The following is a 16,677-nucleotide window of genomic DNA, read 5'->3' on the forward strand; positions in this document are numbered from 1 at the left end:
CGTGAATTGCTACTGAGGAAATTAAGAGAACCAACATTTGAGCCTGACTGCTGTACAATTTTAGTGCTGCCAACTTACATTTCGCGGAAAGACCAAAAAGATAAGATAAGAGAGATTAGGGCTCGTACAGAGGCATATAGGCAGTCATTATCGCCTTGTTCTGTTTGGGAGTGGAACAGGGAGAGAAGATGCTAGTTGTGGTACGAGGTACCCTCCGCCACGCACCGTATGGTGGACTGCGGAGTATGTATGTAGATGCAGATGTGTTGTTCCAACCGGATCCTGCTCGCCCACCCGTGAAACTCAGCGTGCTGTGCAAGACGTCCAGCAACTTTCTTGGCCAGCAATATCTCTGGACTTGTCTCGATTCGAGCACGTGTGGGATATGATCGGACGAGAAGTTGCTCGTGCGACTTACCAACCAACAATTCTTAAGAAACTACTAGAACAGATCGAGCAGGATAGTACTCGCTATCTATGCGATGGACTGGATGCCAGAGCCAGTTCTTTATTGCCGTCCGTGGAGGCTACACTACTTACTAACATGGGTGTTTCAGCATGGGTCAGTACGTGATACCTCAGAAACCCTTGTGCTATTGAACTGCAATTGCAATCACTTCATTTATTCCACATTCCCTTCTGCAACAATAAATCTTGAGTGAATTGGAAACCTATAAGAGGTTGTACTAATTTTTTTCCAGTACTGTATATATAGTAAGTTTATCTAGTCCAATGGTTTCAATTTTGTAAGCACGGAAATCAAGTAGAAACTATTACGTGTGCTATAACTATGGAAATCTGCAGTTTATCACAAGCTTGTGTTACCAGATTTAAGAAAAATGCCCATTTTCCGATCTTATTTTTTTGACGTTCTTGAGAATGAAGCAAAAGAAATAAGTATTGGTTTGTAACATGATGTCAATTGTGCTCTTCCCGCTAATAGCACAAAATGAAAGCCATTATGTTCCTTGCCTTGTAGATCAAAGATATATATTCGCTGGAATAAAATGGGAAGGTGTTTCACAGACGAAATGTTAGATGATTTTGATTTTAAAAAAGTTGTTTCAATAGAAACTGCGAAGTTCATTATCTTCAATAAAGACGGCCAACCTATTTGCTATCTCACCTAAAATACGGCATGGAAAACTCAAGCGCTCTCGGACGGAAATATAGCCAGGTAAATGCGCAGACTCCTTTTTCGCTAGGCTCCCACAAATTAAACCGTAACGGCGACTTCCCACTCCCTCTACACACTTCAGTCGTAACTCCATCGGTCTCTGCAGACGAAATCCTAATCTTTGGTAAAGCTGAAGTTGTGAAAAATAATCGGCACTGTCATACACAGCAAGAAACTCCGAGATGCGCTGGACTTAACGACTCTACAGTTTCATAGCACGTTCTGAATATTCTTCAATATTTAGTCAATCAGTTATAGCACACTCCCCCTTCCCAGGACAAAAGCAATTTACACAGTCTTTTTGCGTATAGAGTAATAAACGCGTGAAAGTGTGAGAAAGTCTTATAAAATTTTGTGTTGCGCTTTTCTGAGGTGGTACATAGGTACCGGGCCGTTATTTACGTAGTGGGATGTGACAAACCACCTGAAAACAACCGGCTGGCCGGTACATCGACCCCTTGTAGGGAAGCAGTCTACTCACGCCGTATAAAATTTACATCAGTCTTTCCATTGTGTGCCAGCCAGTCCGCTGTAACTAGCTCTGACGTCATAAATGTTGCGCAATACTTTAAAATGAAGTAAATAACCTGAAACGTTTCTAGCATGTCAGAAGTAATACTAAATCAGTATGTACTTTATATCAGTTCAATAACTTTAACCGCTTTCGAAATTTGGACGTTTTTCTGTAAAAAACGTTGGCGCAACAGAAAAGAGCTAGAAACATAAAAATTTATATTTAGATTCCTTTTGCATAATAATTTAGTAGAAATAGTATTCTGGATCTCACAAATTAAGATTTTAGTTGAAATTCATGATTTTCTGGTTTTTGTCTTAAAAATTAAGGAAGCAAGATAGATTAAGTAGGCGAATAAATAAGGCTAGGATGTTTAAATTTAAGTAGAAGGGAGATCCGCTACAATCATAAACATGTGAGAAGTTTCAACGGAATAACTATAAAACTATAGCAAAAGCGTATCTCCAAAGAGCAAGTTCAGAGCTCGTCTACTGCGTGTAGTGTAATTAAATTAATTCTCTCGTCCAAAATATTGGACTTAGCCACGTCAGACATTTATTATGATTACTTACCTGTGTGCTGACTGCACATTTAAATTGAGAGCTTCATCGGCCATCAGAAAAGGAAGCAATGATTTATTTAATAACTTAAAGTGGTGCATTACTAGCCCAGCGGCTAGTCAGGACAGCGGATTTATTCAGGCGTTCCCTTAGCCGTCCGCACCGCGGCTTTATATATAAGAACGCTGCGCGTGAAAAAACGCCCCAATTATCTCCAGACGCTGATCAGCGCACCATCTGTGCCGGGAGTCGCGTCGCGTCGGTATCATTGCTTTAAACAGCCTCGGATGCCGTAATAAGTTACTTGGGATAGGCGTAGCCAAGAAATCATTTTCGAGTGAAGTGTTAACTCTGGGATGACTTTGATGATCTATCTTCAGTTCGCGTATGTCGTATTTTCACGTGCCGCCGCGGGACAGACATTCTACCATTATTTAGCGTGGCGTTTGATGAACATTATCATCAAATCAAAGCGAGCATTCACTTAAGCATTTAATTTGAACAGTTATAGTTCCATCAGCGCATTAGACTCTGAACTGCTCTGGTAGTTGGATTGTGTGGATTCTTTTTGGCCTGTGACTTTCAGAATATAGTGAACATTTTTGAAGGTGTTTGATTATGAATCCCAGACAATTTCCTAATTCCTCGGAGCTATAAGCTGTGGCTATAAGTGTATTTCACAGTTGAAGTGGGCACTAGGAATTCTAATTACAGGCTTCACGTTTTGTTAATCTTTTTCTGGTTGCCAATATTGTAGTTAGAGAGCCAGTGTTGAGAACGGCAACAACAGCATTAAATAAATCATAGGAACATTTTAATAACAACAAAATTTCCACCCGCCGCCCCACATATGGTGCCGGGAAAGACATTGCACAAAACATTTCCATCAATAACAATTATTTCCATACGCCGCCCCACATATGTTGCTAATCGGCCGGGAAATGCGTGTTTTCTACATGACATTCATTTATTCAATTGCAAATTTCCATACGCCGCCCCACACCCTCGTCGCTAGTCTACTGGGCAGATTTTATCTAGGGGTACATCCCAACCTGGAAGCGGCCGAATTAACATGACCAAACCCCGGGAACGTCAGCCTAACTTCTTGATCTGTTAGATGCTGTTCTGCTTAACTTAAGGACGACATAAATACAAGTTTAATAATACTTAAGTGCGTTTTTAAATGCGTGAGAGCTCTCGAAGTCACACGACAAAATTAAGACCTTTAGTAGGTACCTCTCCGGTGACATTTTGAGTTCCCGTGGGCCCTACACAGAGCTGAGCTTCGCGAAGTATGGTGCACAAGGCGACTAGTGTGACATTTAAGATGCCTGAATTATATTTCTCTTTGGCCGCTGCATGAGATCAGCGTGAATATAGCGCCAGAATGGGGCTGTGACCACAGTGCGCGTGTATTGGCGAGCGGTTATGGTGCCCTTTTGTGATGTTCTTAATTCCAACGTTGCCTGGGAAGTGCATTTGGACGACTCCAAAAAGAAAATAATCGATAAACTGGCAGCGGGGTGAAGTGTGATGACAACTGTGGCCCAGGAGTTTGGTAATGCTCATTGCAGCGTTTGACGTGCATGGGGAGCGTCCGAACCAATGGCACTGCTGCCCAAATGAGAGGAGGTGGTAAACTACGGTCAACTGCAGCAGCAGACAATCGCTACATTGAGCAACACTCAAAAAGGGACCCACTTCAAATGCCGTTTGTAATTCCTACCACAATTAAGAGGACTGCACGCACGCAATAAGGCGACTGCATACGCCTGGTCCTCTTGCACCACGATCAGTACGCCATATTCCATTGATATCCGCACATTGGTGGCGCCGTTTACGATGGTGCCAAGAGCACTGGAACTGGACAGGATTGGGGTCACACGCTCTCTTTGGAAGAGTGCGTATACAGTCTGACTACTGATTCTAGACGTATCTCCATGTGGTGACAGGTGAGAACTCTTAATGCACCCAGGTGGTCCAGGTGTTATGGCGTGGGGAGGCATAATATTGCCTGGGTGGACTGAGCTTGAAATCTTTGAACACAGCACACGGACCTGATCAGATTTGTTCTGACAGTGTACTCTTTCCCAATGTTCATTATTACAACCGCGCTGGTGGAAGAATGGAACACTTTACCACAAGAGCTCCTTATCAATTCTGTGGCCAGCATGGGAGCACGTTGCAGAGCCTACATTGCTATTCGTGATCACCACACACCCTTTTAAGAACCACGATGTAGACCATCAAAAATCGTGGTGACTTCAGTGTAATTTTTGTCTTTGAATAAAACTGTCATTTTTCATCGTGACATTGTATCCTACACAGTTGCAGTTCTTACTGTGTATGGTCCAAGTTTCATCAAGTAATGTTACTTGACAATGACACATCATCCGAAAGTTACTTTCATCCTTGCACAGCACTGTATTTTGGTAGCCCCACAGGTCTATTACAATATTCGAGCACTTTGCTTCTTGTCAAACTGATACGATCATAACCATTATGTGGCAGTTCCACTCACATCAGCCATACATGTATTATAAAAACGGATGTACGTCATATGTTTGCATGTATGTTCCACATCGCCTCCTAAACCACTGCACCGATTTCAACCAAACTTGGTACACGTATCACTTACTGTCTGGAAATATCACTCTAGGGATAAGAACAACCTACCTATCAAATGAGTGGAAGTGGGAATGAAAAAGCAGGGTACCCCATGACACGTGAATACCCATATTTTAGTCGTACAATATTTGAGAATGAGAGCCCTTAGTGGCTTGCAACAAACTCTACCCATAACTGAAAACCTTTACGAAGGCTTTTCTCGCTAACAACCCCCACAAAATAATGCAACGAAAAAAGGTTATCACCTACTATGTTTTTCGCTGTTCTCATTTCTCAGTCAGCATCAACATATTACGCTGAAAGAGCCTAGAAAAACGTATCACTATATGACACGTAGTTTAAGAGACTCAACCTTATAAGAATACCCGAGGTCTAGGCGTAGCGTCTTTGATTCATAATCAAAACGTTTTCGGTCTCGGGTTCGATCCCCGCCACAGCTTAAATTTTTATAAATAATCAGAATTGGCGGCCGAAGACTTCCGGCATAAGAAGTCAGCCTCATTCTTCCAAGGGCCTTGTAAAAGAGGGCGGAGGAGCGGATAGAGGTTCAGGGCACTCTCTTGTCCTAGGGGCGGGAAATTGCCCCTAAACACGGAAGAATCAGCAATGATCAACGACATGATGATGCAGAAGGCAATGAAAACCACTGCGTTAAAGACACGTAACGTGTATCCGCAGGACATGTGGCCTGTAGTTGAAGAAGTGTCATTATGATCTCGCCATTGGCAAAAGATTCCGGAATAGTCCCCCATTCGGATCTCCGGGAGGCGACTGCCAAGGGGGAGGTTACCATGAGAAAAAGATTGAATAATCAACGAAAGGATAATGTTCTACGAGTCGGGGCGTGGAATGTCAGAAGCTTGAACGTGGTAGGGAAACAAGAAAATCTGAAAAGGGAAGTGCAAAGGCTCAATCTAGATATAGTAGGGGTCAGTGAAGTGAAGTGGAAGGAAGACAAGGATTTCTGGTCAGATGAGTATCGGGTAATATCAACAGCAGCAGAAAATTGTATAACAGGTGTAGGATTCGTTATGAATAGGAAGGTAGGGCAGAGGGTGTGTTACTGTGAACATTTCAGTGACCAGGTTGTTCCAATCAGAATCGACAGCAGACCAACATCGACAACGATAGTTCAGGTATACATGCCGACGTCGCAAGCTGAAGATGAACAGATAGAGAAAGTGTATGAGGATACTGAAAGGGTAATGCAGTATGTAAAGGGGGACGAAAATCTAATAGTCATGGGCGACTGGAATGCAGTTGCAGGGAAGGACAAGGAATGAAAGAGGAGAAAGACTAATTGATTTCTGTAACAAGTTTCAGCTAGTAATAGCGAATACCTTGTTCAAGAATCACAAGAGGAGGAGGTATACTTGGAAAAGGCCGGGAGATACGGGAAGATTTCAATTAGATTACATCATGGTCAGACAGAGATTCCGAAATCAGTTACTGGATTGTAAGGCGTACCCAGGAACAGATATAGACTCAGATCACAATATAGTAGTGATGAAGAGTAGGCTGAAGTTCAAGACATTAGTCCGGAATAATCAATACGCTAAGAAGTAGGATATGGAAGCTCTAAGGAATGACGAGATACGTTTGAAGTTCTCTAACGCTATAGATACAGCAATAAGGAATAGCGCAGTAGGCAACACAGTTGAAGAGGAATGGACGTCTCTAAAAAGGCCATCACAGAAGTTGGGAAGGAAAATATAGGTACAAAGAAGGTAGCTGCGAAGAAACCATGGGTAACAGAAGAAATACTTCAGTTGATTGATGAAAGGAGGAAGTACAAACATGTTGCGGGAAAATCAGGAATGCAGAAATACAAGTCGCTGAGGAATGAAATAAATAGGAAGTTCAGGGAAGCTAAGACGGCTGCAGGAAAAATGCGAAGACATCGAGCAAGATATGATTGTCGGAAGGACAGACTCAGCATACAGGAAAGTCAAAACAACTTTTGGTGACATTAAAAGCAACGGTGGTAACATTAAGAGTGCAACGGGAATTCCACTGTTAAATGCAGACGAGAGAGCAGATAGGTGGAAAGAATACATTGAAAGCCTCTATGAGGGTGACGATTTGTCTGATGTGATAGAAGAAGAAACAGGAGTCGATTTAGAAGAGATAGGGGATCCAGTATTAGAATCGGAATTTAAAAGAGCTTTGGATGACTTACGGTCAAATAAGGCAGAAGGGATAGATAACATTCCATCAGAATTTCTAAAATCATTAGGGAAAGTGGCAACAAAACGACTATTCACGTTGGTGTGTAGAATATATGAGTCTGGCGACATACCATGTGACTTTCGGAAAAGCATCATCCACACAATTCCGAAGACGGCAAGAGCTGACTAGTACGAGAATTATCGCACAATCAGCTTAACAGCTCATGCATCGAAGCTCCTTACAAGAATAATATATAGAAGAATGGAAAAGAAAATTGAGAATACGCTAGATGACGATCAGTTTGGCTTTAGGAAAAGTAAAGGCACGAGAGAGGCAATTCTGACGTTACGGCTAATAATGGAAGCAAGGCTGAAGAAAAATCAAGACACGTTCATAGGATTTGTCGACCTGGAAAAAGCGTTCGACAATATAAAATGGTGCACGCTGTTCAAGATTCAGAAAAAAGTAGGGGTAAGCTATAGGGAGAGACGGGTCATATACAATATGTACAACAACCAAGAGGGAATAATAAGAGTGGACGATCAAGAACGAAGTGCTCGTATTAAGAAGGGTGTAAGACAAGGCCGTAGCCTTTCGCTCCTACTCTTCAATCTGTACATCGAGGAAGCAATGATGGAAATAAAAGAAAGGTTCAGGAGTGGAATTAAAATACAAGGTGAAAGGATATCAATGATACGATTCGCTGATGACATTGCTATCCTGAGTGAAAGTGAAGAAGAATTAAATGATCTGGTGAACGAATGAACAGTTTAATGAGTACACAGTATGGTTTGAGAGTAAATCGGAGAAAGACGAAGGTAATGAGAAGTAGTAGATATGAGAACAGGATTGATGGTCACGAAGTCAATGAAGTTAAGGAATTCTGCTACCTAGGCAGTAAAATAACCAATGACGGATGGAGCAAGGAGGACATCAAAAGCAGACTCGCTATGGCAAAAAAGGCATATCTGGCCAAGAGAAGTCTACTAATATCAAATACCGGCCTTAATTTGAGGAAGAAATTTCTGAGGATGTACGTCAGAGTACAGCATTCTATGGTAGTGAAACGTGGACTGTGGGAAAACCGGAACAGAAGAGAATCGAAGCATTTGAGATGTGCTATAGACGAATGTTGAAAATTAGGTGGACTGATAAGGTAAGGAATGAGGAGGTTCTACACAGAATCGGAGAGGAAAGGAATATGTGGAAAACACTGATAAGGAGAAGGGACAGGATGATAGGACATCTGCTAAGGCATGAGGGAATGACTTCCATGGTACTAGAGGGAGCTGTAGAAGGCAAAAACTGTAGAGGAAGACAGAGATTGGAATACATCAAGCAAATAATTGAGGATGTAGGTTGCAAGTGCTACTCTGAGATTAAGAGGTTAGCATAGGGGAGGAATTCGTGGCGGGCCGCATCAAACCAGTCAGTAAACTGATGACAAAAAAAAAATCGGGATGCATGAAAATGAGACTGCAGAGCGAAATCCGCTAGATATACGGGTGAAATGTGTGTACAAGTGCGAGTGAATTGCTTTAAATATATGCAAAAAGTATCTGGCATGTGCATACATAGGAAAAGACACTGGTAAAAAGCCAAGAAAATTTCACACGTATGTGGTAATAGTTACCATCTTAATAGTTACCATCTGGAAAGAATAGTGTGGGATAAGAAACACTAGCCTCTTATTGCAACAGGGGTGATAACATGGAGAGAGGTGAGGGAAGTAGAGGGTGGGGAATGGAGAAGATAGACACAGATAGGCGATGAGGAGGATATGGATAGAGAGGGAGGGAGAAACGGGTAAAGAGAAGGGACAGGAGGAGATAGAAGCAGGTAGTTGATGAGGAGAAAACGAATAGTGAGGGAGAGGGGGAAATGGGCAGAGAGAGAGAAGAGGAGGTGGACAGCGAAAGAAATGAGGAGGAAATGGATAGAGATGGGGGAGGGGGGCAGAAGAGGTAGACACAAAATTAGGAGGAGGAGATGGACAGGGAAGGGGAAGGAGAAAATGGACAGAGGAACAGAAGATGAGGAGATGGACAACGAGGAGGGGATGATAAGATGGACAGAGGAGGAAGGAGCAAATGTACAAAGCGGTTTGAATAAATGGACAGAGGAAGGAAAGAGGAGGAGATGGTCAAAGAGAGGAGGACAGTGGAACAGTGGAAGGGATGAGGAGGAGATGTGCAAAGAGAGGGGAGGAGGAGACGAATTTAGACAGAGGGGGGAAGGAGCAGATGGACAGAGGTGGAGGGACAGATGGACAGAAAGAGGAACTAGGATTAGACGAACAGAAAGGGGTGTAGGAGGAGATAAATAGAGGTACAGGAAGCGCCAGACAGAGTGAGGGTCGAGGCCATGGACAGAGAGAAGGAGGGACTGAAGTAATAGAAGACTGGAACACATACATATCGTAGCAATGCCCGGTACGGTACTCAGTTAGCAGACCGATAAAAGGATATTGTGATACGACAGGAGAAAGAGAAGAGGAGGAGATGGGCACAGAGAAGGGGAGGATAAAATGGACAGAGAAGTAAGGAGTAAGTTAACACAGGGGTTGGAGTAAGTGAACGGAGCAAGTAAAGAGGAGCAAATGGTCAGACAGGGAGGACAGAGGAACGGTGAAACGGGTGAGAAGGTGATGTGCAAAGAGAGAGGGAGGAGGAAAGTTCAGAATACTTCAGTAGCCCGTAATTTATTTTCTAACGGATTAAGTACATAACTACGATTTTTTTAAGTGACCTTCCCAATATAGGAACTCTTTAGAAACCCAAACTGACTTAGACAATGTTTATTCATAGCCGAGTTGTTAAGAAGGCGCTTGAGTGTTACTTTTCTAAAATTTTTGAGATTACTGGAGAAATTATATCGGAAGGATTTACTTCTTTCTCAGAAGTGGTTCAACATACTTCAGCCAATCGGCAAATGTTCCAGTGATATATTACCGCTTACACAAATAACACTAAACTCAGTAAAACACTCATTAATTAATTATAGGTCGCAAATTATAACGTGCAATCAAAGAGAAACAAGTCTGAGTCAGTGAAACGAAAACCGCTGAAGGGATCATAAGACCATCGCCTGCGGAAGAATGTATTGTCCCTATCAGAGGGCCGAAGCGCCAAACTCTCCGCTAGTGGGACATGGGCGCACGTCTGCGTGACGACAGAGTGAGAAAATGCACACGTCGATCGTCCACTATACTCATTCGCGCTGAAAACTGGAAAATGGAGGCTTTAAAGGAAGAGAAAAAGGGTGGAGCGTGTTCCTGACAGAGGAAGAGTGCGGGGAACAGAGATCCGTCAACGAATGGCACAAACATACGAAGAACACTGCATGTCCGTTGCAAGGGCCAGCCGGCCGGTGTGGCCCAGCGGTTCTAGGTGGTCCATGCCTCGGGCATGGATGTGTGTGACGTCCTTATGTTAGTTAGGTTTAAGTAGTTCTGAATTCTAGGGGACTGATGACTTCAGATGTTAAGTCGCATAGTGCTCAGAGTCATTTGAACCATTTTTACAAGACCCAAGGAGAGGTAAAAGCGATTCAAAGGAGGACGGATGTTGTTGGCTAATGACGCGAGATCTAGAAAGCTCTCATTACTGGACACCGTCGAGCTACGTTTTCAGCCATTGCCCGAGAGGTGGGATTGAACATCGAAGTTGGAACGGACATACAGTGCTCTCCATACAATTGTGCCATTGTTCGTTTAATGTCCATTCGTCGCACTCCTTCCGCTGTAATGAAATGTAGCATGCCTCTTTTCTCTTCTTTTGAAGCCTTCATTTCTCGGTTTTCGGCACTAATGAGGGCAACTGGCGATCGACGTATGTACATATTCACTCTGTGGTCACGTGGATGTGTGTCCATGTCCCTCTAGTGACGAGTTCGGAGCTTCAGCACCTTCTTCCTTAGGCAATGGAATTACAATCAGTGCGGTGATTTTGAATTTACAGCCTCCGGCTCATTTTTTTTTCGAATGTCCATTGCAAAACTCGCTCCAAAAGTATTTCATGCATCTTCAGGTATGAACGTAAACATAACATCAGCATGTGGCGTAGGTGAAAATAGGACTGCCTATCTAAAGGTGCGTTAGATATTTTTGGTGCCAATTTTATTGCCGGCTGGGGTGGCCGAGCGTTTCTAGGCACTACAATCTGGAACTGCTCGACCGCTACGATCGCAGGGTCGAATCCTGCCTCGTGGATGGATGTGTGTGATGTCCTTAGGTTAGTTAGGTTTAAGTAGTTCTAAGTTCTAGGGGACTTATGACCTCAGAAGTTAAGTCCCACAGTGCTCACAGCCATTTTTGAAGCAATTTTATTTTGTCTGTCCTGTACAAGTGTAAATAGAGTCTTGAATGTTACTTGCGGTATCAGAAGTAACTGGAGCAGACAGACATTCCATAAGCGGCTGCGCTGACTGCTGTTGGGCGTGCCTGCAGATGCTGCAGCCGGAGGTGCCCTCGGACCGGCCCTTCCCGTGCGACACCCGCCTCGGCCGCTCGCCCTCGCCCCCGGACTCTGTGCACCGCCTGCGGCCCGGAGACGTCGACGTCGTCGCCGCACTGGGCGACAGCCTCACCGCCGGCTACGGCAACGTCGCCTCCAACCTGCTGCAGGTCGCTATCGAGAATAAGGGCATGTCCTGGTCCATTGGTAAGGGCGCCTGTGTTTCGTCACGTAGCAAGTACTCTTACAACATTCTTTTTATTTCTTATTTTGGGGGAAAGCTAACCGCAAAGAACTTAAGATTACTTCCCTTTTTTTCTCATTCGCTGTTTATGGTGCAAGTTAATGGTTTGTTTTAAACATTTATTGATTATCGACGATGTCCATTTTGTAAAATGTCATACATACTTGCCGCAGAAACTTCATCACTGCACCTCTCGAACAATCATCTTCGGTCACCCTTTTGATGCACATGGTGTGTCATTAGTAGCTAATATTTTTGATGTCATAATTAACACTTTCAAATGGGCCCTACTAAAGACTGATCCTGCGACCTCGCACTCAAGGCGTTCCTTGTCAGTTCTAGATCTTTTAGTGTCTGTGTAATTTTGACCCTAAAAATTTGTGACACCCCATATTACTCAAGAGGCACAGCAGGTGTTTTTTTCCCCTTTCTAATAAGCCATGATTTGTTGTGCCAGGAGGCGAGGGCAGCTGGCGGCAGTTCCTGACGCTGCCCAACATCCTGAAGGAGTTCAACCCTCGGCTGGTGGGCTACTCGCTCAACGACTCGCTGTCGCACCAGCACGCGTCGCAGTTCAACGTGGCCGAGGGCGGCGCCATGAGCCGCGACCTGCCATGGCAGGCGAGCCTGCTCGTCCGGCGCATGCGCGCCCACCCCCAGGTCGACGTCAGCAGGCACTGGAAGGTGCGTCACCGGCTCCGCTTCCCCAATCTCTGTGTGCTCAACACTCGTTCACCCAATACAAAAGCTATTTTTTTAAACCCCGATCGATAGGAAAATTAAAATCACAGTGAGAATCCAGTGAAGCTTTACGCAGATATGTTGTGAAATGTTTCTAGTATGCACGTTCATCGCGTACTGTGGCACTTCCCAGTTCTGAGTGCACAAAGAGCAAGTAAAGGGGCCTAGAAAATATCTCCTGCCAGACGTGAATTTCTGCTGAGGTACTGATTTGATGGAGCCCACATACCGTAACAGTCTTGCGTTTCCTTCTTCAAGATATTTCTCCGATGCGTACTTCAGGGGCAACGAAGACATTCCTGAAGCGTTTCCGGTAGGAAGTGTACCGACCATACAGCTGGGAGGTGCCTGAATGTGGTTTTCATTTCTTCAGTATCTCAACCGCTAGCTATGATGACGGCATTTTGGCGCAGACCAACGTAGGAAATTGGCGGATTTCACAACTGGCTGCGTTGTCTGACGAGGGTACTGGAAAGTTGACACCACGCTAGGACAAGTGTCCAAGCTGCAGTGACGACTATATAGAGAAGTAACTGGAACGTGTAGCTAAATGTTGCAAATAAAACGGTTTTGATTTTCACTGTGATTTCCATTTCGCGACCGATCGGTTGGTTGAAAAAAATAGCCCTCGTATAATTTAGCGTTAAGCGGCAATCTTAACGTCTCATTATTTTGAATGATCAAATATGTCATCTCAAGAGCCTTAAAGCCCTCGTTAGAAGTTCTGAACTATTAATTTCGGTGATGAGCTACACGATTAAGTCGTGTGAGCTGTTGGTGTTTGAGTGTGAGATAGTCATCAGGGGTATCACGTCAGACTGACGTCTTTCCGATCTGAGGAAATTCTCTCTGGATTCCAGCGGCTATCTGATTTGGTGAAGGCTGCCGGTCTTGCTTACGAGATGAAGGCAGAGCTCACCATCTGCAGCATCGTTGACAGAACCGACTGCGGACCTTTGGTGCAGAGCCGGGTGGAGGGTCTGAATCAGAGGCTCAGGCGGTTTTGCGACCGTATTGGCTGCAGATTACTTGACTTGCGCCATAGGGTGGTGGGGTTTCGGGTTCCGCTGAATAGGTCAGGAGTTCACTACACTCAGCTGGCGGCTACACGGATAGCGGAGGCTGTGTGGCGTGGACTGGGCGGTTTTTTAGGTTAGAAGGCCTCGGGAAAGTGCGGGATGGGCTGCAATGTCAAAGGGTGCTTGGCAATTACAGGACGTGCTTGGATCAAGGAACAGTCGGAATTATAGTTCTAAATTGTTGTAGTTGCACTGGAAAAGTCCCTGAGCTTCAAGCGCTAATAGAAAGCACAGAAGCTGATATCGTTATAGGTACAGAAAGCTGGCTAAAGCCTGAAATAAGTTCTGCAGAAATTTTTACGAAATCTCAGACGGTGTTCAGGAAAGAGAGATTAGGCAGAATTGGTGGTGGAGTGTTTGTGTCTGTCAGTAGCGGTTTATCTTGTAGTGAAGTCGAAGTAGATACTCTGTGCGAATTGGTATGGGTGGAGGTTATACTTAACAGCCGAATTAAGTTAATAACGGGCTCCTTCTACCGACCCCCAGACTCCGATGACACAGTTGCGGAACAGTTCAGAGAAAGTTTGAGTCTCGTAACAAATAAATACCCCACTCATACGCTTATAGTTGGTGGGGACTTCAACCTACCCTCGGTATGTTGCCAAAAATACTTGTTCAAAACCGGTGGTAGGCAGAAAACGTCTTCCGAGATTGTCCTAAATGCTTTCTCCGAAAATTATTTCGAGCAGTTAGTCCACGAACCCACGCGAATTGTAAATGGTTGCGAAAATACACTTGACCTCTTAGCCACAAACAATCCAGAGCTGATAGAGAGCATCATGACTGATACAGGGATTAGTGATCACAAGGTCGTTGTAGCTAGGCTCAATACCATTTCTTCCAAATCCATCAGAAACAAACGCAAAATAATTTTATTTAAAAAAGCGGATAAAGTGTCACTGAAGCCTTCCTAAAAGACAATTTCCATTCCTTCCGAACTGACTATGCGAATGTAGACGAGATGTGGCTCAAATTCAAAGATATAGTAGCAACAGCAATTGAGATATTCATACCTCATAAATTGGTAAGAGATGGAACGGATCCCCCGTGGTACACAAAAAAGGTCCGAACGCTGTTGCAGAGGCAACGGAAAAAGCTTTCGAAGTTCAGAAGAACGCGAAATCCCGAAGGTGGGCTAAAATTTACAGACGCGCGAAATTTGGCACGTACTTCGATGCGAGATGCTTTTAATAGGTTCCACAACCAAACATTGTCTCGAAATTTGGTAGAAAATCCGAAGAAATTCTGGTCGTATGTAAAGTACACAAGCGGCAAGACGCAGTCAATATCTTCGCTGCGTAGTGCCGATGGTACTGTTATCGACGACTGTGCCGCTAAAGCGGAGTTATTGAACGCAGTTTTCCGAAATTCCTTCACCAGGTAAGACGAATGGAATATTCCAGAATTTGAAACACGAACATCTGCTAGCATGAGTTTCTTAGAAGTAGATACCTTAGGGGTTGCGAAGCAACTCAAATCTCTTGATACGGGCAAGTCTTCAGATCCAGATTATATGCCGATTAGGTTCCTTTCAGATTACGCTGATACTATAGCTCCCTACTTAGCACTCATATACAACCGGTCCTCACCGATAGATCTGTACCTACAGATTGGAAAATTGCGCAGGTTGCACCAGTGTTCAAGAAGGGTAGTAGGAGTAATCCATTTAACTACAGACCTATATCATTGACGTCGGTTTGCAGTAGGGTTTTGGAGCATATACTGTATTCAAACATTATGAATCACCTCGAAGGGAACGATCTATTGACACGTAATCAGCATGGCTTCAGAAAACATCGCTCTTGTGCAACGCAGCTAGCTCTTTATTCGCACAAAGTAATGGCCGCTAGCGACAGGGGATCTAAAGTTGATTCCGTATATCTAGATTTCCGGAAAGCGTTTGACACCGTTCCCCACAAGCGACTTCTAATCAAGCTGCGGAGCTATGGGGTATCGTCTCAGTTGTGCGACTGGATTCGTGATTTCCTGTCAGAAAAGATCGCAGTTCGTAGTAATAGACGGCAAATCATCGAGTAAAACTGAAGTGATATCAGGTGTTCCCCAGGGAAGCGTCCTGGGACCTCTGCTGTTCCTGATCTATATAAATGACCTGGGTGACAATCTGAGCAGTTCTCTTAGATTGTTCGCAGATGATGCTGTAATTTACTGTCTAGTAAGGTCATCCGAAGACCAGTATCAGTTGCAAAGCGATTTAGAAAAGATTGCTGTATGGTGTGTCAGGTGGCAGTTGACGCTAAATAACGAAAAGTGTGAGATGATCCACATGAGTTCCAAAAGAAATCCGTTGGAATTCGATTACTCGATAAATAGTACAATTCTCAAGGCTGTCAATTCAACTAAGTACCTGGGTGTTAAAATTACGAACTACTTCAGATGGAAGGACCACATAGATAATAATGTCGGGAAGGCGAGCCAAAGGTTGTGTTTCATTGGCAGGACACTTAGAAGATGCAACAAGTCCACTAAAGAGACAGCTTACACTACACTCGTTCGTCCTCTGTTAGAATATTGCTGCGCGGTGTGGGATCCTTACCAGGTGGGATTGACGGAGGACATCGAAAGGGTGCAAAAAAGGGCAGCTCGTTTTGTATTATCACATTATAGGGGAGAGAGTGTGGCAGATATGATACACGAGTTGGGATGGAAGTCATTACAGCATAGACGTTTTTCGTCGCGGCGAGACCTTTTTACGAAATTTCAGTCACCAACTTTCTCTTCCGAATGCGAAAATATTTTGTTGAGCCCAACCTACATAGGTAAGAATGATCATCAAAATAAAATAAGAGAAATCAGAGCTCGAACAGAAAGGTTTAGGTGTTCGTTTTTCCCGCTCGCTGTTCGGGAGTGGAATAGTAGAGAGATAGTATGATTGTGGTTCGATGAACCCTCTGACAAGCACTTAAATGTGAATTGCAGAGTAGTCATGTAGATGTAGATGTAGATGATTGGACTTCCAACTACCCCATAACGCTGCGATTGTCTGGACCTAACAGTTACTGAATCGACGTTCGTGTCCAGTAGCAATCTTTCTTTGAACTCCAACTGCAGCAACAGTCAGATATTCGACGCTGTAGACGTTTGTGAGCTCCT

The 16,677-nt window shown here is 44.0% G+C and overlaps 1 protein-coding gene across 1 annotated transcript in view; it reads left to right on the forward strand.

Moving 5' to 3' along the window:
* Window positions 1-16,677, forward strand: part of LOC126312183 (phospholipase B1, membrane-associated-like) — a 147,996-nt gene that overhangs the window by 79,630 nt on the left and 51,689 nt on the right. The window contains exons 3-4 of the mRNA XM_049992239.1: window positions 11,496-11,709; window positions 12,204-12,430. Coding sequence (XP_049848196.1) covers window positions 11,496-11,709; window positions 12,204-12,430 — 441 coding nt within the window. The remainder of the gene's footprint in view (window positions 1-11,495; window positions 11,710-12,203; window positions 12,431-16,677) is intronic.

This window comes from Schistocerca gregaria, chromosome 1 (assembly GCF_023897955.1).
Source record: "Schistocerca gregaria isolate iqSchGreg1 chromosome 1, iqSchGreg1.2, whole genome shotgun sequence".
NCBI classification, from domain to species: Eukaryota; Metazoa; Arthropoda; class Insecta; order Orthoptera; family Acrididae; genus Schistocerca; species Schistocerca gregaria.